We start from the raw sequence: 25,487 nt of genomic DNA on the forward strand, positions 1-25,487 counted from the left end.
GTAAGTCCGACTCCCCACATGGATTTCGTCACATTTAGCAACTCCGGATTCCCAAGATATGTGTTATATCATGAGATGGGAACCACCACTTTTAGAAAGGTAGGGTCTCTAGTAACAATCTCCTTGACCCTTAACTATGTGCCCACATAGGAATCTTGCTTAGTGAATCCACCTTAGAAAGCTATGTACGAAAGGTTACACATTAGGCAAGTGTTAACCCTCTCTTTTCAGTATGGTAGTAGAACACTAGATTCCATGTATCTCACATTGTCTAATTTCGGTTATGGCAACCTCTTTCTCGAATGTAAAAGTAAATGAATAAAGGAAATGTATGAACTCTCACTATGGTACATAGGGTAACGTACGGTATGAGACTTCTCTTATACATTGCACTTGCATGAATATTTATATCTTTCAAATATTCAGTAAACAAGAAAGTCATTTTGTGATTATGTTGATTTTGAATTATGTATGTTAAGCTATGTATGATCTTTATGTATATGGAAAGTCATGATGAAATGTGAGAATATGAATGTATGTATGAAGTAGGTTGCTTAATGTGGTACTTAGCTTTGGATAGGGTTATGGGATTCTATTCCTTGCATTGCACAAGTGTTGCTTGGGTTGTCTACATGTTGGGATGATATTATGTTGGGTTGGTTTATGATGCTTAACTTATGTGCAGATTGGTTTACATGATAAAAGGCATGTTTTGACTAAAATGTCCTTTTTTGCATGTTTAAATGATTTTCATCATAGTATCCATACTAAATACGTGTGATGAACTAACTCATATTTCCCTCCCTTTTCTCAAATAATGTAGGTTCGGGCAGTTGAGGATTCAAGGCAATTTCTCAAGAATACTTGGAATTGCCTCTCCAAGGTGGTGAATCCTCAAGTCCGAGAACAATACCTTTGTGTTCTAGCATTCAGTTCTTTGCTTATGTTGGAAGAAATTGTTGTATTTCCTATTTATGACTCCTTATTGATGTAAGGGGTAAGTCCCAAATTTCCTTACTTCTTTGTTTAGATGGTTTGTTCTGACGTAGTTAGTTTTTATTTTCATATATGAGGCGAAGTTGAAGTTTCAAAGTAAAAGTTTTAATTTTTTGGAATTTTAATTCTATGATACATGCAATGACGGATGTTTAGACTTTTTGATAATTAGAGTCTTTGATAGTTAGACTTTTGGATAATCTTTAGTTCTCGTGTTCAAGTATTGAAGGATTAATTTCAGCAATTGTTACACTTTTTCTGGAATTGATTGTTGGTGCTTTTGTTGATTAATCAAAAGAATTTCTGGATTTTATTCTTTCTCATTAAAGTAAATGCATGAATTCTTATATTAAATATATGAATAGTGTGATTTTGACAATGGGTAACTAAACTCAATAACTAGGGTTGTGGGAACCATGGGTTTATAATGAGGTAAACTCTAATTAAAATAGCAATTCTAGAATAGTGTCTTGCATGTATTGATAATTCTTTCGTTTAGAAGTCTTTTTAACGGATGGCCAACGTTAGAACTCGCCTTAATGCTACTTGTCTGACCAAGGAGGTAGATAATAGGAAAAGAATTATCCACATAGATTTAGTGTACGGTATCTAATAGGCTAGTGTCGATTGGTACGAAGTAATAACTTAGTCAAATATCGAATACAATGCTTAATATGAGGTAAAGGTAAGGGTTAGTATAGCAACACATATAGCCGGACCAAGGTGCGGAGTGAAATTTTCTAGATGCCGGACCAAGGATTTAGAGATACATAACTTATCACATTATATGCAAGATACTAGGAAAGAATTGTTATAGTTAAAATTATCAAGTTAGGAACCTGTGAGGAACACTTAAGCCCTAGTTACTTTTACTAATTGATTAAGCTTCAAGATTTGAATCTGTTAGTTATTTACTTCAATTTAGTTAATTATTTTTATTAATTTAGAAATAAAACCCCCCCTTTATTGTATTTTGTTTTCTAGGGAAATAATTGACTATATAATAGTAATAATAGAATAAAGTTAAGTTTGAACAATTTTTCTCGTGGGAACGATCCCAACCTCATTAGTTGGCTTCTTTACTTGATACGACCTTTTTACTTCTTATTTGAGAAGTATGTTTGAGCGTATCATTTGTTCTCACTTATGAACCTTTATGGCTATTATGATAAAATGTTTACACAAGAGTGTAGTAAAGGCTAATGAGAGGTAAAGTTATGAGTAAAGAGTATTAATAAAGGAATATATTATTAGCAGCGAAAGGGCATGTATATGAGATGGGAGTCTCATATTTAGTAAGTCCGACTCCCCACATGGATTTCGTCACATTTAGCAACTCCGGATTCCCAAGATATGTGTTATATCATGAGATGGGAACCACCACTTTTAGAAAGGTAGGGTCTCTAGTAACAATCTCCTTGACCCTTAACTATGTGCCCACATAGGAATCTTGCTTAGTGAATCCACCTTAGAAAGCTATGTACGAAAGGTTACACATTAGGCAAGTGTTAACCCTCTCTTTTCAGTATGGTAGTAGAACACTAGATTCCATGTATCTCACATTGTCTAATTTCGGTTATGGCAACCTCTTTCTCGAATGTAAAAGTAAATGAATAAAGGAAATGTATGAACTCTCACTATGGTACATAGGGTAACGTACGGTATGAGACTTCTCTTATACATTGCACTTGCGTGAATATTTATATCTTTCAAATATTCAGTAAACAAGAAAGTCATTTTGTGATTATGTTGATTTTGAATTATGTATGTTAAGCTATGTATGATCTTTATGTATATGGAAAGTCATGATGAAATGTGAGAATATGAATGTATGTATGAAGTAGGTTGCTTAATGTGGTACTTAGCTTTGGATAGGGTTATGGGATTCTATTCCTTGCATTGCACAAGTGTTGCTTGGGTTGTCTACATGTTGGGATGATATTATGTTGGGTTGGTTTATGATGCTTAACTTATGTGCAGATTGGTTTACATGATAAAAGGCATGTTTTGACTAAAATGTCCTTTTTTGCATGTTTAAATGATTTTCATCATAGTATCCATACTTAATACGTGTGATGAACTAACTCATATTTCCCTCCCTTTTCTCAAATAATGTAGGTTCGGGCCGTTGAGGATTCAAGGCAATTTCTCAAGAATACTTGGAATTGCCTCTCCAAGGTGGTGAATCCTCAAGTCCGAGAACAAGACCCTTGTGTTCTAGCATTCAGTTCTTTGCTTATGTTGGAAGAAATTGTTGTATTTCCTATTTATGACTCCTTATTGATGTAAGGGGTAAGTCCCAAATTTCCTTACTTCTTTGTTTAGATGGTTTGTTCTGACGTAGTTAGTTTTTATTTTCATATATGAGGCGAAGTTGAAGTTTCAAAGTAAAAGTTTTAATTTTTTGGCATTTTAATTCTATGATACATGCAATGACGGATGTTAAGGGATTGTGTAAGACCTCTTCGAGGACGAGGCGCCGACTAAAACTAGGGGGGCTCTTTGGTCGTGACACTATATCAACAAACGAGCTGAAAAAGCAAGAGGTCAACTTCGATTTGTCATCAGTTATCAACCTTTTAACCACTTCCTGATAGACGAAAAATTCCCCATTCCAAATAAGTTGACTGTGTTTTCATGTTTAGCCAAAGCAAAATACTTCTCAAAGTTTGATCTTAAGTCAGGCTTCTTGCAATTGGGTAACCACCCAGACAATAAGTCCAAAATTGGTTTATACAGACGTGACGACCACTACCAGTGGAAAGTTATGCCATTTGGACTCAAACCAGCCCCTTCTCTTATCCAAACGTCCGTGACTATCATTTTCCATCCCATGCTTCACACATCTCTAGTATATAGTGATGATATCCTATTCAGTACAAAATAAACCCCAATTACCAACAAAAATATTCGTTGGTAAATTGATCAAATTGGTTGGCAAATTGAGTTACCAATCAAATGCCAACTTATATAAATCTTTTGCTAAAAATCTCATCGATAAATTGTCACGACCGGGGAGCACCTCCTACACATAACCAACATCTTCGTCCTCAAATAGGTCTTAGACTAGCCCTTCGCATACATCATTGCATGTCATAGGTAGACAAAATGCGGAAAAAATTAAAACTTTTCACATGAAGTTTACTTAGATTTCTCATTTAACAACATAGTCTACTATTGTCTCACACATAACCATCTATTATAGAAGTACAAGATTTAGGACTTAGACCTTACAATATTACAATATGTCTCATATAGTACATACAACAAAATCCTAAAAGATAAGAAATGAACATTGTCTTACACATAATCAAATATTAAAGCTAGAATAGTGGCATCATCCTCAGACTTGAGGACTCACCAACAACTTAGGAACTATCCATGTCTTCCTTGAAAACGTCCTTGAAGCTCTTCAATGGCATAAACCTAAATTATTGTACAAATAGGGAGAATATGGGTTAGTACAAACCGCATGTACTAAGTATGAAAACATATGCAAGTAAAACCTTTGGAAACATGCACAAAGAGACATTTTGTTCAAAATCATGCTAAGTTACTTTGAAAGCCTTTATCCACATACAAGAGCATATACAAGTCAATAATCACAACAACATTAAGACGCGTTAATATCCATATACAAGAATAACATCATCATAAAGTCATATCAACATTTCATGTTCTAGAGTTAATATCATCAAAGCATACAAGACCCTTACTCACAATCCAAATCAAAACGAACAACTTCAATGATCATGTGAAGCCCCATAAACCAAGTAAACTAGTTAAGAGACCATAGGCAATGCCTATACTTCATATGGCATCATATCATGTGTAGTCATCATTATACATAGCAATTTAGAACAATATCCTATTCATCAAATGAAACCAATATCATCTAAGAGCAACATTATATAGAACCAACATTATACATTTCATTCAATCATAAGTCCATAAGAAATTCTCTTAGGACTCCCCTTAGTATCCACCACTGCAATCCATAAGTAAAGTCCCATACCCTTACCTACATTAAGTAGAATCCACTAAGTCATCCTAGTTAGTGTCCATATTATTACTTTCATTCATTCATTTGACTTTCGGGAAAATGCGAGCTAAACATGGAATCTAGTTTCATGAATACTGAAAGAAGGTGTTCTACTGTCCAAGGTAGAACCATACTTATCGTAGTGTATAGGTGGATGCACTAGCTAGTCTTCATATGGGGGCACAAAGTTATGGAACTAGAAGATTAGTATTGCAAACCCTTTTTCTGCACATTAGCATTTTAGTCTCCATCTCATGAGAACAATGGTGAACCTACCTTCCCTCTTGGGAAGGGACACCTCTCACTTTTAAGTTCGCTCGGTGCTAAGCTAAATTCCCTTTATGAAGTGTCTTTGAGTCATCCTTATCATTAAGTCACAATATATGCCTTAGGGACTAACCCTTTGTATAGTCATGATCATACCTCTTAGGTTTAGAATGAGAACTTCCTTTTATCACAATCAACATTTAGTGATATTATCACATCATAGTCATGATAATAAGGTAAACAAGAGAATGACTTTCAATATTGCATGATCATACCCTTATCACCATCTCAAATTCATCACTTAATAACATACCATCATATTCATAATATCATAATCTTACTATCATACTCCAGTTGAACAACAACATCAAGAATAGACCAACATAATTGAAGTAAAGTATTCATAATCTTGAAAGTTTTACCAATAGCCTCCAAGAAACTCCTTCATGATTTCACCCCCAATTCCAAAATATTTTTCAAAAAATACAGTCATAATCATCATCATATAATAGTAAATTAATCAATAACACATTCAATTCCATCATCCCTAATCGCCAATCTACCTAATTCATCAGTTAGGGTTTGGAGACAAGGGTTATTCATGGGTCTTTTAGGAAATTAGGTCAAATCCTTATGAGATACATCAAACCACACATAAATATTCATAAATAATTATTAATAATCTAATTAAGACAACAAAATTCAATTTAGAAAGAAGACCTATGAAATTGGATGAAAACAAGATACTTGAAGAACATTGAAATCCAAATTTTGATACCTTTTGGGCAAAGGGATCCCAAGAGTGAATAGCGTTCATACATTTAGAATCCTTGAATAATGGTGAAGGAAATTCTTGATATTGAAGCCCTAGATAGCTTGGTCTTGTTCTTCAATGGGGATCTATGGAGTAGTGAGAGAAACTAGAGAGAAGTGGGAGTGATTTTGGTTTCAGTTGGGGAATTGATTTGGGTGGGTAATAATGACTTAAAATTGACCTAAAATCAATATATATTTATCCCCTAAATTACCCAAAATATTCCTAATTAGGTCTTTTTGTGAAGTCAATTTGACTTAAAACGACATGATCAAATCAGAGACATGGTTGCGCGTCGCGGGGGGAACTCCTAATATTTTTATGGAATCCAACTTGAGGAAGTCAGCCTCGTGAAGGCCTCGCGTCGCGAGGAACATTTTTCCTTTTATGTGTGGGCTGCACGACGCGCAGGAAACCTCACATATGGTCTGTTTTGCAGGCTGCTTTTGCATCCCCCTTGCCAACGTTTGGGTTCTCCTAAAGGACTCTTTGGGTGGTCCTTGGGGAGTCGTAACTAGACGTTTTGACCATATGACATTATTTCACCTATTTAAATTATTTTTACAAGCTTTAGACTTCATAAAACACTCCCAAACTTCACAAGACATAAGGATGTCTACTTGTTCAATTTCGCTAGTTTCAGGACGACAAGGCAGTCCTTTGACGTCTAAACTCTAATACTTCTAAATAATGTTTATTACAACAGTCTAGGTCTTCATACATCATATTAATAATTATTTAATAGGTTATTCTCTATTCTAAGTCATAGAACTTCTGGGGTGTTACATTATCCCCCTAAGGAACATTCGTACTTGAATGACACTTTAATCTTTTAATAGGAAAAGACAACACTCAAATACTAGCAGCCCAAAAGAACAACCTAATCATAATGAATCACAACTCACAGGAGGAATTCTCAACTCCATTCAACACATAATCATGGCATCACTCATAGCAACTCAATTCACAATTCACCACATATACGAGCTCACCATTTCATATCACACAATGAGGAACTACCTTCTCAATTTAAATATGCGCTCAAAATGAACATAAAGGAATTGACATGCAATTTTTCTTCTCAAAACAACATCAAATCATTCTCATTATAACTCTCATGAAGACAACATAGCATATTACACACAAGTACAAGTTAACCATTAGAATATGTTTCATGAAAATTCAATCTAAGCATCAGCTTTGCAAAGATATGCACATACTAGAAAGCCAAGCTAAGTTTAACATTATTCATAACTTCATTTTAAGAAGAACTACTAACCTCAACTTTGACTAGGAGAAAGTGGAAGGAGATGAGGGTAGGGGGCCTTTATGTCGGCCTCAGCCTCCCATGTTACACCCTCAAATAGATGGTTTCTCCGTAAGACTTTTACCGAGTCAACCTCTTTGTTCCTCGATTTCTTGACTTGACGATCTAGGATATAAAGTAGAACCTCTTCATAATAAAGGTTCTCATTCACCCCTAACCCTTCTATCAAGAGAATAGACACCGGGTTGCCTATATATTTCTTGAGCATAGAGACATGAAATACCGGGTGAACTGGGAATAATTCACTTGGTAACTTCAATTCATAAGCATCTTTACCTACCTGCTTCAATACTTCATAAAAGCCCACATACTAAGGACTAAGTGTCCCCTTTTAACCAAACCTCATCACCGCTTTCATGGGTGAAATCTTCAAGTACACCCAATCATCTATTTCAAACTCACGGTCTCTCCTTCTGTTGTCAACATAAGATTTTTGCCGACTATAGGTTGTTTTCAACCTATCCATTCTCATCCAAACTTTTTCCATGGCCTCATAGACTATCTCGTTACCAAAAAGTTCAAAGTCACCAACGTTAGACCACCCAACTGGAGACCAATGCCTCTTACCGTAGAGTGCTTCAAATGGTTCCATAGAGATACTCGAATGGTAGCTATTGTTGTAAGATAATTATATCAAAGTATATGGTCATCCCAATTACCCTTGAAGTCAATGGCACACAGTATTAACATACATTCTAGGGTTTGGATGGTGCGTTCCGCCTTGCCATCTGTTTGAGGGTGAAAAGTGGTACTAAGTTTCACTTGAGTACCTAGCCCCTTTTGGAAAGACCTCCTAATGTGAGAAGTGAATTAGGCACCTCTATCCGTGATGATAGGACAAATGTATCTCATGCAAACTCAAACTATCATTCAGATAATACCTAGCATATTCCTCTACCAAATAAGTAGATGTGATGGTGATAAAATGGGCAGATTTTTCAAGCTATCAACAGTAACCTATAAGGAATCATTTTGCCTCAGGGTACGGGGCAAACCTACAATGAAGTCCACATTAATATCTTCTTATTTCCAAGTAGGGACATCCATCACTTGATTTGACCTTCCCGCTCTTTGATTTTTGGCCTTGACTTGTGCACAATTAGGACATTTGGCCACAAACTCCAGTATATCTTTCTTCTATCTATTCCACTTATACCTCTTGTAGATCACGATACATTTTGGTGGCACCAGATGAATGGAATATCAAAAACCATGAGTTTCTTCAGAAATTTGTCTTCTTAGGTCATCCACATCCGGTAAACAAAATCTACTTTGGTACCTGATTACCCCATCCTCCTTTGGGAGAATGATTTGTTGAACTTGCTAAAAACCAATTTCTTCAATTTCATAAATAGAGGATCAAGATGTTGCTTAGACTTCACCTAAACAACCAAAGACGATTTGGAATTATGATGAACCATAGAACCTTCTTTTGGAGAGTCTTCCAACCGAACACCCAATCGAGCCAATCTATATACCTCTTTCACTAACTCTTTCTAATCATCGCGAACATGGTCTACACTACACATTGACATTCGACTTAGCGCATTTGCAACCATATTGGTCTTGTCGGGGTGGTAAAGAACACTTGTGTCGTAATTCTTCAAAAGTTCCAACCACCTTCTTTGTCGGAGATCCAACTCCTTTTGAGTGAACACATATTGAAGGCTCTTGTGGTCTGTAAACACAACCACATTTACACCATAAAGATAATGTCTCCATATTTTCAAGGCAAACACTATGGCTACTAGTTTGAGGTCATGAGTTTGATAGTTATTCTTATGCACCTTAAGTTGTCTAGACGCATATCCTATCACCTTACCATGTTGCATGAGCACACAACTCAAACCTACTCGAGAAGCATCACAATACACTACAAACCCTTTTGTACACTCCGATAAGGTTAACACCGGAGCAGAGGTAAGCTTATATTTAAACTCTTGAAAAATTCGTTCCCAAGCTTGCGACCACTCAAACTTAACTTTATTTTAACTTATGGTTATCAAAGGAGAAGAAATGGATACAAACCCATCAACAAATATCATATAATACCCGGCTAAAAACAAGAAATTCCAATATCAGTTGGAGTAAAAGGTCTAGGCCAATTCTTAACCGCTTCCATTTTCTTCGGATCGACCTCTATACCTCACTTGAAACAATGTGACCAAGAAAAGAAACCGATCTCAACCAAAATTCACATTTACTATATTTGGCAAAGAGTTGATATTCCTTAAGGACTTGCAATACTATCCTTAAAAACGAACCATGTGTTCATCTCACTTTTAAAATACACCAAGATATCATCAATGAATACAACCACAAATGAATCAAGATAATTCTAAAAAACCCTATTCATAAGGTTCATTAAAGTCGTCGGGGCATTAGTTAGACCTGAAGACATAACTAGGAACTCATAATGACCATACCTTGTTTGAAAAATCATTTTAGGAATGTCAACACCTCTCACCCTAAGTTGATGATACCCCAAACTCAAATCAATTTTTGAAAAGTAACTCACACTCAAGAGTTGATCAAATTAATCATCAACCCTAAAAAGAGGATACTTGTTCTTTATAGTGACCTTATTAAATTGTGGATATTCAATACATATTCTAATAGACTTATCTTTCTTCTTAACAAATAATACCGAAACAACTCATGGAGAAATGCTTGGTTGTATAAAATCCTTGTCGAGCAAATCCTTAAGTTGAGCTTTTAATTCTTGCAACTCGGCCGGAGCCATTTGATAAGGAGAAATTGATATGGGTTTTGTATATGGCAACAAATCTATGATAAAATCTATTTCTCGTTTAGGAAGAACTCCGGGTAATTCTTCGGGGAAAATTTCTGGAAAATCCTTCTCTACGAGTACTGACTCTAAAGGAGGAGCTTCCAACTGAAGGTACTTGACCCTCACAATATGGTAGATACATACCTTAGAAATCATCTTACAAGCTTTTAGACACGAAATGAATTGACCTCTAGGGATTGAGTATCCCCCCTTCCATTCTAAGACGGGTTCATTAGGAAATTGGAATTTAAATACCCTTGTTATACAATCAATAAAAGCAAAACAAGCATGTAATCAATCCATGTACAATATGACATCAAAGTCCAACATATCAAGTTCTACAAATTCGACCAATGTAACTATATTGGACAATAATAAAGACAACTCATATCGACTCATTTATCCATAACGGAGTCACCAACCGGGGTAGACCGAGAAAGGTTCAAATAAGATATCGAGTAGCAGTCTAACATTTTAGATACTAATGGAGTTACAAAAGATAAAGTGGCACCAGGATCTAGTAAAGCATAGACATTAATAAAAACACTTATAACATACTGGTGACCACATCAAGAGATTCCTCTTGTTCACCCTTAGAGCGGAGAGAATAGAAGCGGTTCTTCTTAGGAGCATTAGAATTTGGACCGCTTGCTTGTGCTTAGTTACTCTCCCTTCCTCGAACCTTGGTAACGAGACAATTCCTCACTTTATGACCACTCTTTCCACAACCAAAGCAATTTTCCGTTCCAACTAGACATCCGCCCATATGTTCCTTACCACATTTGGTGCACCTAGGTTTCTCACTTGGAGAATCACCACCTCTTCCCCTTTGAGATCTAGGGTTAGACACCCTATCTTTACAGGCCTTGGGGAAATTGGAAGGTACTTGGTTGGAGAACCTCTTCTTGGACCTAGGTTTGTCTTGAATTTCGAACGTACCCTTAGAAGTATCTCCTTCATAGGACCTTGTCCTCTTAGCATATATATTCTTCCTCTGAAGCCTATTCTCCTCAACTTGTTGATCATGCACCATCAGACGAGAATTTTCCATATTGTTATGAAGCATAGTCAAATTACACTATTCCACAAGATCATCAAAAACACCTGTCATAAAGCAATTCATTTCATCTCTGGGATTGGACACGAAAGAAGAGGCATATTTGCACAACTTAGTGGATTTAAAAGAGTACTCTATGATACTCATACTTCCTTGACGAAGGTTGATGAACTCTTCCACTTTTGCCTCTCTTTTCTCCCTTGGGAAGAACCTATCAAGAAATATCCTCCTATAGACTTCCTAACTTATGGGACCCACTCTCAAAGATCTATTGTCCCTCCATTGAGAATACCAAGTTTGAGCCACATCCTTGAGTTGATAAGCGACTAGCTCGATCTTCTCATTTGAACTCACTCCCATAGCGTACACGATCTTGTATACCTCATCAAGAAAATCTTGAGGGTATTCATTCACCTTAGACCCAAATAACATTGGAGGGTTCATCCTTGTAAAGTCCCTCAAGCAAGGAGCCATGATACTAGCATTTTGGTTCATACGCGGTCCAACTTCCCAGTTTTCTTGAGCCGCCATTGATTGAGCTTGAGTAAACACATCTTGAGCTTGAGTATTCATGGCTTGATCCAAGTTGATGAAAAATGTCCTTATCTCTCCATCCATCATAGACAGAGGAATGACCGGATCTTGGTCACCTAGAGGAGCTTGTTCTTGAGGAGGGTCATGGTTGCGTTGAGGAGGAACTCCCGCGTTAGAAATCATCTCTTCAACTCTTCTTGTGGCTGCCTTTCTAGTAGTCATATCCTTATAACCATAAGTAAAGTGTTAGAATAAAAGGATATGTAGAGTTAAGACTCTTAAGGCACAACTTCAAGAATACAAAAGAGGTGAGAATTTCCTAAGCATCCCAAAGCCTCTCATTCATAAGTGTGGCACGCTTCATAATCATGAGAAAAACTCTACGTAGACGTGGTTTTATGAGATATCATTCGTAATATTTCTCAACCTCAAGCTATATACCAAGTTTGTCATGACCAGGTAGCACCCTTCGATATAATCGGCGTCTTCTTCCTAGAAGAGGTCTTATACTAGTCCTTAGCATATTGCATATTCTAGGTAGAGAAAATGCCAAAAAAAGTAAAAATTTTCTTATGATGTTTACTTCTCATTTAACAACATAGTCTACTATTATCTCACACATAACCAATTATTATAATAGTACAAGATTTGGGACATAACGCTTAGAATATTTAAATATGTCTTATATAGAACTTATAACAATGTTTCAAAAGATAAGAAATGAACATTGTCTAAGACATAGTCAAATATTAAAGCTTGAATAATAGCATCATCCTCGGACTTGAGGACTAACCAACAACTTGTGAACTATCCAAATCTTTATTGAAAATGGACTTGAAGATATTCAATGGTGAGAACCTACATTATTGTACAAATAGAGAGAATATGGGTTAGTACAAACCATATGTACTAAGTATGGTAGCATATGCAAGTAAAACCTTTGGAAACATGCACAAAGGGAATTTTGTTCAAAAGAATGCTAAATTACTTTGAAACACTTTATGCACACAAAAGAGCATATACAAGTCAATAAACAGAACATTAATACATGTTCATATCCATATACAAGAATAACATCATCATAAAGTCATATCAATATTTCATGTTCTAGAGTGTAACACCTCTAAAACACCTTAGGTAAACTAGAGCCTAACGCTTGTTTCATGAGGTTCTAAAGTCCTAAATGGTTTATAGTGATGTTCTTAGGAAGTGTCTAAAGTTTGGTGAAGTTTGGAGTCAAACATCCAAGAACTTCCATGACATTCGAAAGGTTTATCGTGAAACATTCTTGTGTCTCTCAGCGTGTTCACCAAGTTTTACGTGTTCGTTGTGGATTAGATTGAGGTGATGGGTCCTTACCATGTGTATTACTATATTTGGGTTGGAAACGTCTGGGAAAAACTCCCCAAGGACCAACCAAAGGGTCCTTGAGGAGGACCCAACTCCGAGCCAAAGGTTGTCGAAACCAATCTCACCTACCGAAGGCAGTTGACGCCCCGTAGGTTGGTGGAGTAGTTTGATACTTAGGATTTGGATCTTATTCTCCCATTTGTCCAGTATCCGACCCAAACAGCGGACCAACAGGACGGTCTGTTGGTTGGGCTACGGAGCGTAGGTAAGTGGCCTTCGTTTGATGGTTTGCAATTTCCTGCAGCATCTCGGCCAGCCCAAGGGCACTTTGGGGTTTTTACCTAGCCTTCCTAAAATTATTTAGAAAGTTTATTCAGGCTATTTTAGGTATTTTAAGTAGATTTATAAGTCTAGAACCCCTATTCAAGTCATTATTCAAAATCAAAACCCCAAGACCCATAAAGAACTATGTAGAACTCCATTGAAGCTTGAAGGGAGATTGATGCTTGCAGGTTTATTTCTCCATCAATTCTGCTCAATTTTAGTGGTTTATCATAAGTTAAGGTATGGTTTTCATTATTTTATCTCCTTTCATCAAAGAGCCAAACTTCAAAGTGGGTTTTCAAAGCTTTCTCAAAATATGAACTTCTAACTTGTGATCTAGCCATAGGTTCTTGCATAAAACATTTTGAATCATTTTATTATCATTAAATTGATGTTAGTTTGATGATTTTAACCTAAAAATCCTATAAACCCATGCAAATCATGCAATCCTAGTTTTGTCTATGTTATGGGTGAATGGATCATGTCTTTATACTATTGAATTCTTGTGTAGTTTACTTTGGACTATTTAAATATGGAAGAATTATGTAAGAATCATGCGTCGCTGTCCTAAATTAATAAATTCATTTTATATTATGATTATTAGATTGAATTGGTGATCATGACCATTGGGAAGGGCCTTTGATTATTGTGTTGGGTAATTTGGCTATGAATTGAAGGTATGATATTGGATTGGTGGTATACTGCCCTAACTCTCTCTATCTTATGTATTATAAGTCTTGTATTTTGATTGTGATTGGTATGGTCCACTTAGAGTGGCGGTGTTTATGTGTTATATGTGTGAATTATGTGACCTCGTCGCTATTACTTTATGAATTGTGAAACAAAGTGGCCTTGTCGGCATTAATTTATGAACTATGGTATTATGATGTTATAACTTGGTTATGTGACTAATGTGAAGGTCTTTATTACATATGTGAGTATGTGAAGTAAAAGCATGAGTTCTTCTAAAAGTTGGATTTTAGGTGATCATGATAGGCTAGATTGATGCCTTGTGTGTAAATGTTTGATGTTGAGGTGTGAATCCTTTTAGTTGACTATATGAACCATATGATGAGTCAAGTAGATGATTCTATAGAAGTGTGTAGGATGACTTGCAAGTATATCTAGTTGTCCCTATGTGCTTCTTGAATGAGATGTTATATGTGATAATATTAAGTGTGCCTTGTATTGGTAAACTTGTATCTCTTACTTGATACATGAAGTATATGAATATGAACCCTTGACTTAGTAGGTTAGAATATCCTTTTTCATGTATGGTTATGTATGAATGGAATATGATCTTGAATATAGCAAATAAGATCATTTATGTGAAACCTTTTCAAAAGAAGGTTATGATATCCTTGAAGTCAAAAGTCGTGATGGAATCCTTCTCGTGTGAATGGTGGACTTAGGGTTGATTGGCTGGAAAGGCATGAAATCATCCTTAGGAAAATAATTGAGCTATCCTCTTAACCATTGAAAGGCAACCCTAGGGGACCTTTTTTGTAAGGTGTATTATGATTTGGTTATTAATTAGATAATGAACCTCTTGATATGCTCATTGATAGAATAACTCTATGATAACAAAGGATAACACCTACTGAGTATGTCTTGCGGAGTTTCTCTAAATAATATGATATTAGACAACAAAAATATCCTTCATATTCATTAACCATATTCCTACATAGGTTGTGTCCTAATTCTACCATTGGCAGGTAGAACGCCTTTATCAGAGTAGAGTTGACTGCAAATTCCATGGTTAACTACCATGGTCTATGTCGGTTGTTGCCTATTCTCATTTGTGGGATACATGCTAGTGTTTGATAAGTTCTATGAAGTTAAGGAAGTGGAATGGGACACTATCTATATGTTGCATGATTAGGCTTTGAAGATGTTATTATCTGAGTCCCTTGGTCTCCAAGATCATTATGTGAATGTCCTTACATGTTGAATGTATATTAGAGGGTCTAATGAACATAATGACTTTAGTGAAGATATATTAATGACAAGTCAAGTATCTAGAGTAGCTTTGAGGATTTCTTAGGTATGCTTGAAGAGGTGGTATTAGTGTTCTCGTGTTGTATTACTCAGGTGAGTCTAAGAGTTATTCTAGGTAGTAAGTTTGATTAATGAAATGGGAATAATCTTATCTTAGGTATTCTAAATGATCCCTTTGGTGTGTGTGAGGAATTGTATAGGCAGTCCCTTCATAACTCACTCAAGAGAGACTTAGAATAACCTTTGGTAGGAGGGTCTCATGATTATGTGTTTGGATGTGCTCTTGATGCTCTCTTGTTATATGTGGACTTATATGTGTAGTTGGTATGATATGTGCTTTGCTATATTATTACATGAAATCTTTACTGTAAAAGAACATATTTTACTACATATGTCCGTTTCTCATTATTTTATGCATTGTGCCATACTTAATACTTGCATTGTACTAATTCCATACATATTGTCTATATCTAAAGTTGTGGCTAACAATTTAGAGGTGTCTTGAAGCAAAGCTTGGAAACTAGGACTCTTTCAAGCAAAGTTGCGGTAGGTCGTCACTTGATTTGAGGACATAACTATCTTTAGATTTCTTTCATCAGAAGTATTGTAAGATACTGAGTTTCCATATTTCTACTGTATGGTTCGTTTCCCAAGAATTCTTGAGACTAAGATTGGCGTATGTTGAGGTTTAGTATTTTCAATGGTTTTATATGAAAGATGTTTTAAGATATTATTCGTGTAAAAAGTTTTAATTCTGCACTAGTTTTCATACATGTATGAAATGAATTATGTCAAAGGTCTTGTACAAGATTTCCGAGAGGTCAAGTACGCCATGTTACAATCGGGGAATACCTTATCTTCTAGGGTGTTTTCTTGGGGTGTGACAAAGTTTGTGTCAGAGCATAGGTTATGAAGTTGTATTTAGGAGTCGAAATGCCTCAAAAAGCCACATCTAGTAGAGTCTTGTTCATTAATGTGAGTGGCGGCACATCCATGAGAAAGAGGCTCTAGGACGATAGAGTTTCCTTTGTTTTCTAGTCTTGTGTCATGCCGTAGAGTAAAAAGTTTATGAATGTCCTTTCTTAATGTTTTCTTATGTTTATTGGAGATGGCTTCTAGAAGGATGGCCGCAAGAAGGTTGGGAGAGGAAGAAGTGCATGAGCTAGTTCCTCAAGGTGATCAAGCCCCTTTTTGTGAGTGAAGGGGGCATGACTAATGGGGATATTAGAGAGCCTCTCCTTTCCCTAGCCCAAGTCATAACAACTCATGTGAATAGAGGTGTTGAGCCTGAGGTGAGTGTTTTCAATGGTACCATGACCTCTAGATTGGGGGACTTTTTAAGGATGAATCCTCCTATCTTTCTTCACTCTAAGGTGGGAGAGGATACCCAAGAGTTTATTGGTGGTGTATGATGTACCGTGTTTTCTCAATATTTTTAATGCATTTTACTTAAGAGTTTTGTTTTTCTAGAGACTTTTTGTAGTAGTTTTAACAAGTTTGTGTCTTATTTTGCAAGAAAGGTGTCCAGGTTGAAATGCATAAGGCAGCTGGAAAATAGTGCAAATCGAGACCTATGAAGGCCATTGACGGTTCGTAGGTGGTTACCGTCCATGAACAGTTCAAGTTGAGGGAAAAGATCAGTGACAATCTGACCAAGTGTGGAACCACGTGCATAAACAACGGTCCATCGATTGATCAACGCACCGTACTGGTGAACCGTTTATTGGTTCAGAGAAGGTTTCAGTACCTAAATTTTTCAAGATTCTAAGTATGAAATGACGGAGAAGCATTGACGGGGCATAAATAGATCGAGGGAATGTACTGTTGGTCCTTCATTTAATTCAGAGATGTGCTATCCGGTAAAGAAAAGTAATTCAAAGTATGAACTAAGGGAGGTAGTCGACGGACCGTCATTCCATCGACGGTCCGTCAGTGAGGTCGTCATTGAATCTGCATTTCTAGATAAAACTTTCCTTATTTCAATTCCTTTTTATTTAGGAATCTGTTTTCTATAAATAGGGGATAAAACCTCATTTTTGGGGTTAGCTACTATAATTATTGTTCTAGTTTGTGTGAGTAATGTTTGTTTCGAACTTTGGGCAATTAATAAATTTCCAAATTTGGTTTTTTGGATTGTTAAGTAAGTTTATGGTTTCTTTATTCAATATTATAAATTGTGATCTTGCTTGCATGGTAACTAAATCCAAAACTACGGTTTCGGGAACCATGGGTAATTAACAAAGTAATCCTACCAACTAAGCAGTTCTCAAATAGTATTTTTGCATGTATGTAAAGTTCTTTCGTTTAGAAGTCTTTTTAACAGTGGACAACATTAGAACTTGCCTTGTTGCTACTTTCCAGACCAAGGAGGTTGTCAATAAGAAAAGAATTATCGACATAGATTTAGTGGAATACTATCTAATATGCTAGTATCGATTGGTGCGAAGTTATAACTAATTCATACATCAATTATGATGTATAATTGAGGTAAAGGTAAGGGTTAGTAACTTATACACAAGTAGCTGGACCAAATTACGGGGTGAAATTCTCTAGATGTCGGACTAAGGATTTAGAGATGCATAACTTACCACTTTACATGCAAAATACTAGGAATGAATTTTTATTGCTAGGATTGCGGCGTTATGAACCTGTGGAGAACATGTATACCCTAGTTAGTTTCACAACTTGATAGAAACTCAATATTTACTTTTACTTACTTGTTAACATAGATTGGTTAAGGAACTTGTTTCATAAAAAACCCTTTAATGACTTGCTTTCGAAAAGACTTTGGCTATATAGACGTAATAGTGACTTGAAATGAAGTCTAAACCATTTTCCTCATGGGATCGACCTCAGCCTACTAGTTGGGCTCTGTACATGATTATGATAGCTTTTACTTCTTGAGGGAGGTGTAACTTGAGCGTATGAAATTTATGTGTTGCTGCTATGGATTCTCGCTTTTAGATTAACTTCAATTACATTATTGAAATTTAGTCAATGATTTCCTGATTTTACTTTTTCTTTTTCTTTTTGTTTCTTTTAGGTCTAGATCTAGTGTATACCAAGTACACGGGACCGAGGAGAACAACTCATTCCATTAGATACCTAACTTAACCATACATTGAGAAGGATGGAAAATCAACAGAACCCAACCAATCAAGGTGATGGGGCATTCCTTCAACCTCCACTACTGTTTGAAGCGCAAAACAAAGTTTGTGTTGAGAATCAATTAGACAATGTTTTGAGTATGTAGCCTTCAGCTCACAACCTCAGTATTAATATAGGGGCAACGTGAATCATTGATTTTGATGGAACTCTTCTCCTACCTCCTCTACCACCTGGGCACACATTTTAGTGACGAGTAGCTTGATGCAGATGCTCATCGCTAGGGCTTTATTATCGGGACAACCATCAGAGGAACCACATCCTTATATAGGAAACTGAGGTTTGTGTGCAAGAGTTGTTTGGGTAGACCGGACTTGGAAATGAATGTCATCAGGTTGTGAGTGTTTCCTCGATCACTGACATTAGATGTTTTCATATGGTTTACTGAGTTTCCCTTCATAATTGGGATCAGTTGAGAGATATGTTCTTGGCAAGATACTATCCAGTGTCAAAGAATCTTAACCATAATGATAAGGTGAATAACTTTGTGGCACTACCGGGAGAGTCGATGAGTAGTTTTAGAGACAGATTTACTAACTTCTTGAGAGGCATCCCGAACCACCACATTGATGATGAATCACTAAAAGAGTATTTCTACAAAGGTCAAGACGATAATAATAAGGCACTGTTAGATACTATTGCGTGTGGATCTTATGGGAAATTTACTTATGCTAAGATTGAAGAGAAGTTGGAGAAGATATCTCGTAATAACAAGGCTTGGAGGACTAGAAAGTCAAACACTAGGAGAAATAGCTTTGCGGTACTAGCTACAAACAATCCATCAGCAGATAATATGCGTGAAGAGTTGGCGCAGATGAGAACTGAGATTGGTTAGGTTTGAAACATGTGAGTATAGGTGCAGAGAAGGTGAATGCGGTGAAATATTTGACTAAACCACCACCACCGATAGATAAGTACTATTATGAAGAGGATAATTATGCAGTGAATGATCAAATAGGGGTATTCAACCAAACGTCCAAGGATCCAATCAAGAGAATTGGCACAAAGGTCGGAACTTTGGTAACTACAACCAAGAGGGTCAATATGTCCGAGATGTGAACTACAATTGCAACAACTTCGAGCGAAGTAACTATAGTAACAGAATGATAGGAGTGGGGCCTATGTTGCACCTCAAAACCGAGAGGTTGCTCCTAGGAACGGTGGAGGAAATATGGTGAAATTTGAGGATATGTTGCAAAAGATGATAAGGAGGTTTGATATTAGTGATGAGAATGTCAAGGAGATGAGAGGTGACCTAGCTAACATTGTACAAAAGGTGGATGCACATCAGGTTTCGATTAAGCACCTTGAGTTATAAATGGCTCAGTTATCTATTTGTTGTGAACCCATGCCACTCTAAGACTCTTCCTAGAAACACTATCAAGAATCCTAAAAATGATGGGCATTTCATGACAGTCACTACTAGAGGAGGCAAGCAGATCGTCGATCCAACTATGTCGTCTATTGTAGAAAGTGATATGATAAATGACAAAGAGGTAGTAGAAGATAGTGGCGAGTTTGTGGATAACACAGTAAAAGAAGTAAAAATATCTCAAAAGGTGGTCCCATTTCCTACCTCTACAACTATTCCCTCAGAGATTAGTGAAAAAATAACTAAAGATGGTAAATACCGGTGATTTATCACTATGTTGAAACATCTTTCAATCAATGTCCCTTTGATAGAAGCTTTAGAACAAATGCCCCGCTATGCAAAGTTTATGAAGGATATGGTGACAAAGAAGAGATCAGTGAGTTTGGAGGATGATGAAAGAATGCAACATTGTAGTGCTATTTCTAAAAAGTCTCTTGTGCATAAGAAGGAAGATCCTGGAGCTTTTACTATTTCATTTACTATAGGGTTGCTACACTTTGCTAAGTCACTATGTGATCTTGGTGCGAGCATAAATCTTATGCCTCTATCCATTTATAAGAAGTTAGGCTTGGGTGACACAAAGCCTACTACGTTGTGGTTACTGATGGTCGATCAAACTGTGAAGAGGGACATTGGTATACTCCATGATGTGCTTGTGAAAGGGGAATAATTCATATTTTACGCCGATTTTCAGATTCTTAACTATGAGGTTGAATTTGAGGTCCTCATTATTCTAGAGAGGTCATTCCTTGTTAGTGGGCGTGCAATGGTTGATATGGAAAAAGGGAAGATGAAGTTTAGGTTGAACAATGAAGAAGAAACTTTCAACATATGTAGGTCTGCAAATTGAAAGAGAATAACTGTCGAGGCACTAGCAATAGTGATCATGAATTTAGATAGTGATGGTATTGAAGAGTATGGGTCTTTGATTGCTGCACTTGAGCGAAACGAATATCGGTCAAAACTAAAGAAATTGGAGTTTCATATGAAGCATCGCGAATCTCCTCCTGCGAAACCATATATCGAAGAGGCCCCAAAATTAGATCTTAAAGCTATACAAACCTCATTTGAAGTATGTGTTCTTGGGTAGAGATGACATTTTGCTAGTGATAACTGTAGCAGATTTGAATAAATACAAGTAAAGTGCTTAGTGGCGGTATTGAAGCGGTTCAAAAAAGTCATTGGTTGGACTATTATGGACATTATTGTAATCCCTCCCGGGTTTTATTCACAAAAAATTCAACTCATACCCGATCACAAACTAAGTATTGAGCACCAAAAAACGTTCAATCCGCCTATGTAATAGGTAGTGAAAATAGAGATCATCAAGTGGTTGAATGTTGGAGTCATTTACCCTGTTGTGACAGTAGTTGGGTGTGTCATGTTCATTGTGTACCTAAAAGGGTGGAATAATAGTAGTGCCTAATGAGAGGAACCAGCTTGTTCCAATGTGGTTAGTGACCGGATAGAAAGTTTTCATGGACTACTGAAAGTTGAATGTGTGGACAGAAAAGGACCATTTACCCATGCCCTTTATGGATCAGATGCTAGACAGATTCGCAGGCAAAGGTTGGTATTGTTTTCTGGCAACAATCAGATATCTATCGCTCCAGAAGACTAAGAAAAGACCATCTTCACTTGCACATATGGGACTTTTGCATTCAAAAGGATGTTGTTTGGGTTATGTAATGCACCAGAAACCTTCCAGCGTTGTATAATGTCGATATTATCTGATATTGTGGAGGACACTATTGAGGTGTTCATGGATGATTTTTCATCAGTAGGAGATTCTTTTGATTGGTGTTTGAGCAATTTGGACGAGGTGCTCAAGATGTGTGAAGATTATAATTTGGTGCTAAATTGGGAGAAGTGTCACATTATGGTGAAAGAAGGCATTGTGTTGGGCCATCGCATCTCTTAAAAGTGGATAGAGGTTGATCGAGTTAAAGTGGAAGTAATAGAGAAGCTTCCTCCACCCATCTCTGTCAAGGATTTGAGAAGTTTCCTTGGGCGTGATGGTTTTTATAGGAGGTTCATTAAGTATTTTTCAAAAATTTCACATCCTTTGTGTAAATTGCTCAGAAGGAATGTAAATTCTATTTCAATGAATCATGTTTGAAGGCGTTTGGAGAGTTAAAGGAGAATTTGGTGTCTGCACCTATTATTATTTCACCATATTTAGGTGAGCCATTAGAGGTGATGTGTGATGCAAGTGGGGTGGCACTTGGCGTGGTATTGGGAAAGAAAAGGGAAGAAATCCTTCACCCCTTCTACTATGCCAGTAAAGCGCTAAATGAAGCTCAAAAGAACTACACCGTAATTAAACAAGAACTTTTTGCGTTAGTGTTTTCATTCAAAAAATTTCTCTCTTATTTTCTTGGCACGAGAGTCATAGTTCATACCGACCACTCTGCCTTGAGGTGCTTGATGGAGAAGATATATGTGAAGCCTAGGTCGATCAGATGGGTGTTATTGCTGCAAGAATTTGATTTTGCGATAAAAGATAGAAAAAGGACTGAGAGTCAAGTTTTCGATCATTTGTCGAGGATAGAGGATGAAGCTATGCGTGAATTGGGAGAAAAGGAGGAAATTGATGATGCATTCCCAGAGGAACATGTATTGGCTGCTTCTAAAGATTTGATTCCATGGTTCGCGGATTTTGTGAATTATCTGGCAAGTGATATAGTGCCATCAGACTTGACCTTACACTAGAGGAAAAAATTTCATGCAAGATGTGAAAAAGTTATTTTGAGATAAGCCTTACTTATACCGGAGTTGTGTGGATTGAATGATCAACCGTTGTGTACCGAAGGTCGAGATGTTGAGTGTGTTGGAGGCATGTCACTCCTCGCATATGGGTGGACACTATAGTGGTATCTGGACTACGCATAAGATCTTGCAGTGCGGGTACTATTGGTCAACCATTCACCAAGATTCTCACAATTTTACCAAATCATGTGATCAGTGCCAACGAGATAGAGGAATTTTGAAGAGGCAAAAACTCCTCATGAATACTATTTTGGTGATTGACATATTTAATGTATGGGGCATTGACATTATGGGACCGTTTGTGAATTCTCATGGGATGAAGTATATATTGTGGCAGTCGATTATGTGTCGAAATGGGCGGAAGCAATAGTGCTTCCTAACAATGAAGGAAAGAGTGTCACTGCGTACTTTAAAAAGAACATTTTCTCCAGTTTGGTACACGTAGGGCCATAATTACTAATGGTGGCTCTAACTTTCGTAATAAATTTTTCAAAGGTATATTAGAGAAGTATGGTGCTTGCCATAATGTGGCTACTCCTTACCATCCACAAACGAGCGGGCAAGTTGAGGTGTCCAATCGTGAGATCAATCAAATTATGGAAAAAACGGTGAATGCTAATAGAACAGACTGGTAAAGAAAGCTTGATGATGCTATTTGGGCCTACCACACTGAATAAAGACACTAATAGGTATGTCTTCATACCAACTTGTATAAGGGAAGGATTGTCACTTGTCGGTCGAGCTAGAGCACAAAGAGATTTGGGCACTAAAGAGGTTGAAATTGGATTGGACTGAAGGGGAAGAAAAAATACTAAATGTGTTGAATGAGCTTGATGAGTTTCGCCTAAAAGCCCATGAAAGTTCAGCCATCTACAAAGAGAAAAGGAAGAAGTATCATGACCAAAGGATTGAAAAGCGAGAATTTGCAGTTGGTGATTGGTACTTTTACTCAACTCTAGGCTACGCTTGTTTCAGGTCAAACTCAAGTCCAAGTGGATTGGGCCATTAATCATCACTAAAGTGTTTCCACATGGAAGGTTTGATTTTGAGAATAAAGAAGGAGCAAAGTTCACGGTCAATGGGCAAAGGATAAAGATTTACCTGGGACATGCGGAGAGTGTTCATGATGTGTTTGCCTACCATCTTGATGAAGTATGAGTAATCAAGGGGCCTACGTCGTGCCACGACGTTAAATCAAGCGCTTCTTGGGAGGAAACCCAACGTGTACCCTCTATCCAATGATAGGATTTGCTTTCCTTGTCACAATGGTGTAGTTTTAATTCGTCCTTTTTTTTCTTTTCTTATTTCATTCTTGCTTGTGTACTAGTGTTGGCTAGAGACTAGTATAGGGTACGTGTCTAAAAAGTGTCCATAAAAACCCAAATATAATGGCCAAATAGGTGTTACATGTGGCAGGGAGCAAAAGCAAAAATTTGCAGAAAAAGGTCTGGTGAAGTGGTCTATGGAACCCATTGATGGGCCGTCATTCCACCGATAGACCGTCGATAGTGTCCATAGACCCCAGATATGTTTTCAATTTCTGTAAGTCTATAAATAGTCGGCGGTCCCAATAGATGGACCATCAATGGGGTTTCGTCAGTCCAAATTGCCAGCAACCCGACCCGACCCAGCCGGTAATATTGAAAGACATAACGATTCAAATTCATTCCCTCTTTCAAATTATTTCAAAATTCCCTTCCATAACCATTTTTCTTCCTTTATTTCCTTCCTAATTTACTAAAACTCAACCTCTCCAAATCCCATTTCACTCCCAAATCAGAACCCTTCCATTCGCAACCACTCTCTACCCTAAAATTCTCTCTTTTCTCCCTTGTTCTTCGGCCGGTGACCGAGTTCGGGCACGTAGGTTAATCCTTGAAAGTTTTCAAGTACACACGATCACTCCACTGCTCAGAAAGGTATTTTAATTTCTCTGAAAACTTTGATTCCTCGTTCATAGTTAAAATTAATAATCTCGAATTGGGTCTTCACCTTGGGACTACATTTGTTCAAATTGCATGCTAAATATTGTGTAGTTACGTCCCTCGAATTGATACAATGTGGTTGTGTAGCCTTGTAGTCTATATACAATGTGGGTATCTCCGTATTGTTGACAATTTTGACTTAGGGTTTCAGACTCTGGCTGAATTGGAATAAAAATGATTTCATACGAAACCCTAGGAATGACAAATTCATCTTTAGGTTGTTAAAATTGCATGTCTAAACTTTATTGTGTAAAAACTTATCTAATAATTGGACCTTGCAAGAAGGCCTAAAATCTATCTCAGACCAACAGTACGAGACACTGTCTGCGGACCGTCGATCGATCGACAGGCCGTCGATGGGATCTATCAACTGCATCAACCTACAAATGCCTAAGTCTTAGACAAGGGAAGTGTACTATGGTCCGTTGATGATCGATGGACCGTTATGCACGTCCGTTTTTTCCATTAGAGAATATGTCTTTCACTAACTCCTAAAATAAACCGAAGTGTTAGATAACGGAAGTGGACTACGAATAGACAAATAGTACTGCACGTCCGTTGTTTAAATTAGAGGAGTATGTTTTACCTCCTATGAGTAAATAATTCTAAGTGTTACACGACAGACCCCATCGACAGACCGTCGATAGGGTCCATCAATATTAATCTGCAGAAAAGAACTGTGTTGTTTATTTTTCA

At 37.0% G+C, this 25,487-nt stretch overlaps 1 protein-coding gene across 1 annotated transcript; it reads left to right on the forward strand.

Annotated features, from left to right (window-relative positions):
• Positions 1-20,362: 20,362 nt before the first annotated feature.
• On the forward strand, positions 20,363-20,707 carry LOC107022183. The gene has a single exon (XM_015222866.1). The coding sequence runs from the start codon at positions 20,363-20,365 to the stop codon at positions 20,705-20,707; it is 345 nt and encodes a 114-aa protein (XP_015078352.1).
• Positions 20,708-25,487: the final 4,780 nt, after the last annotated feature.

Source organism: Solanum pennellii, chromosome 6, assembly GCF_001406875.1.
Source record: "Solanum pennellii chromosome 6, SPENNV200".
Lineage (NCBI taxonomy): Eukaryota > Viridiplantae > Streptophyta > Magnoliopsida > Solanales > Solanaceae > Solanum > Solanum pennellii.

Excerpts from the sequence above, each read along its gene's own strand:
- LOC107022183 (XM_015222866.1), top strand. The coding sequence starts at position 20,363 with ATGCCCCGCTATGCAAAGTTTATGAAGGATATGGTGACAAAGAAGAGA.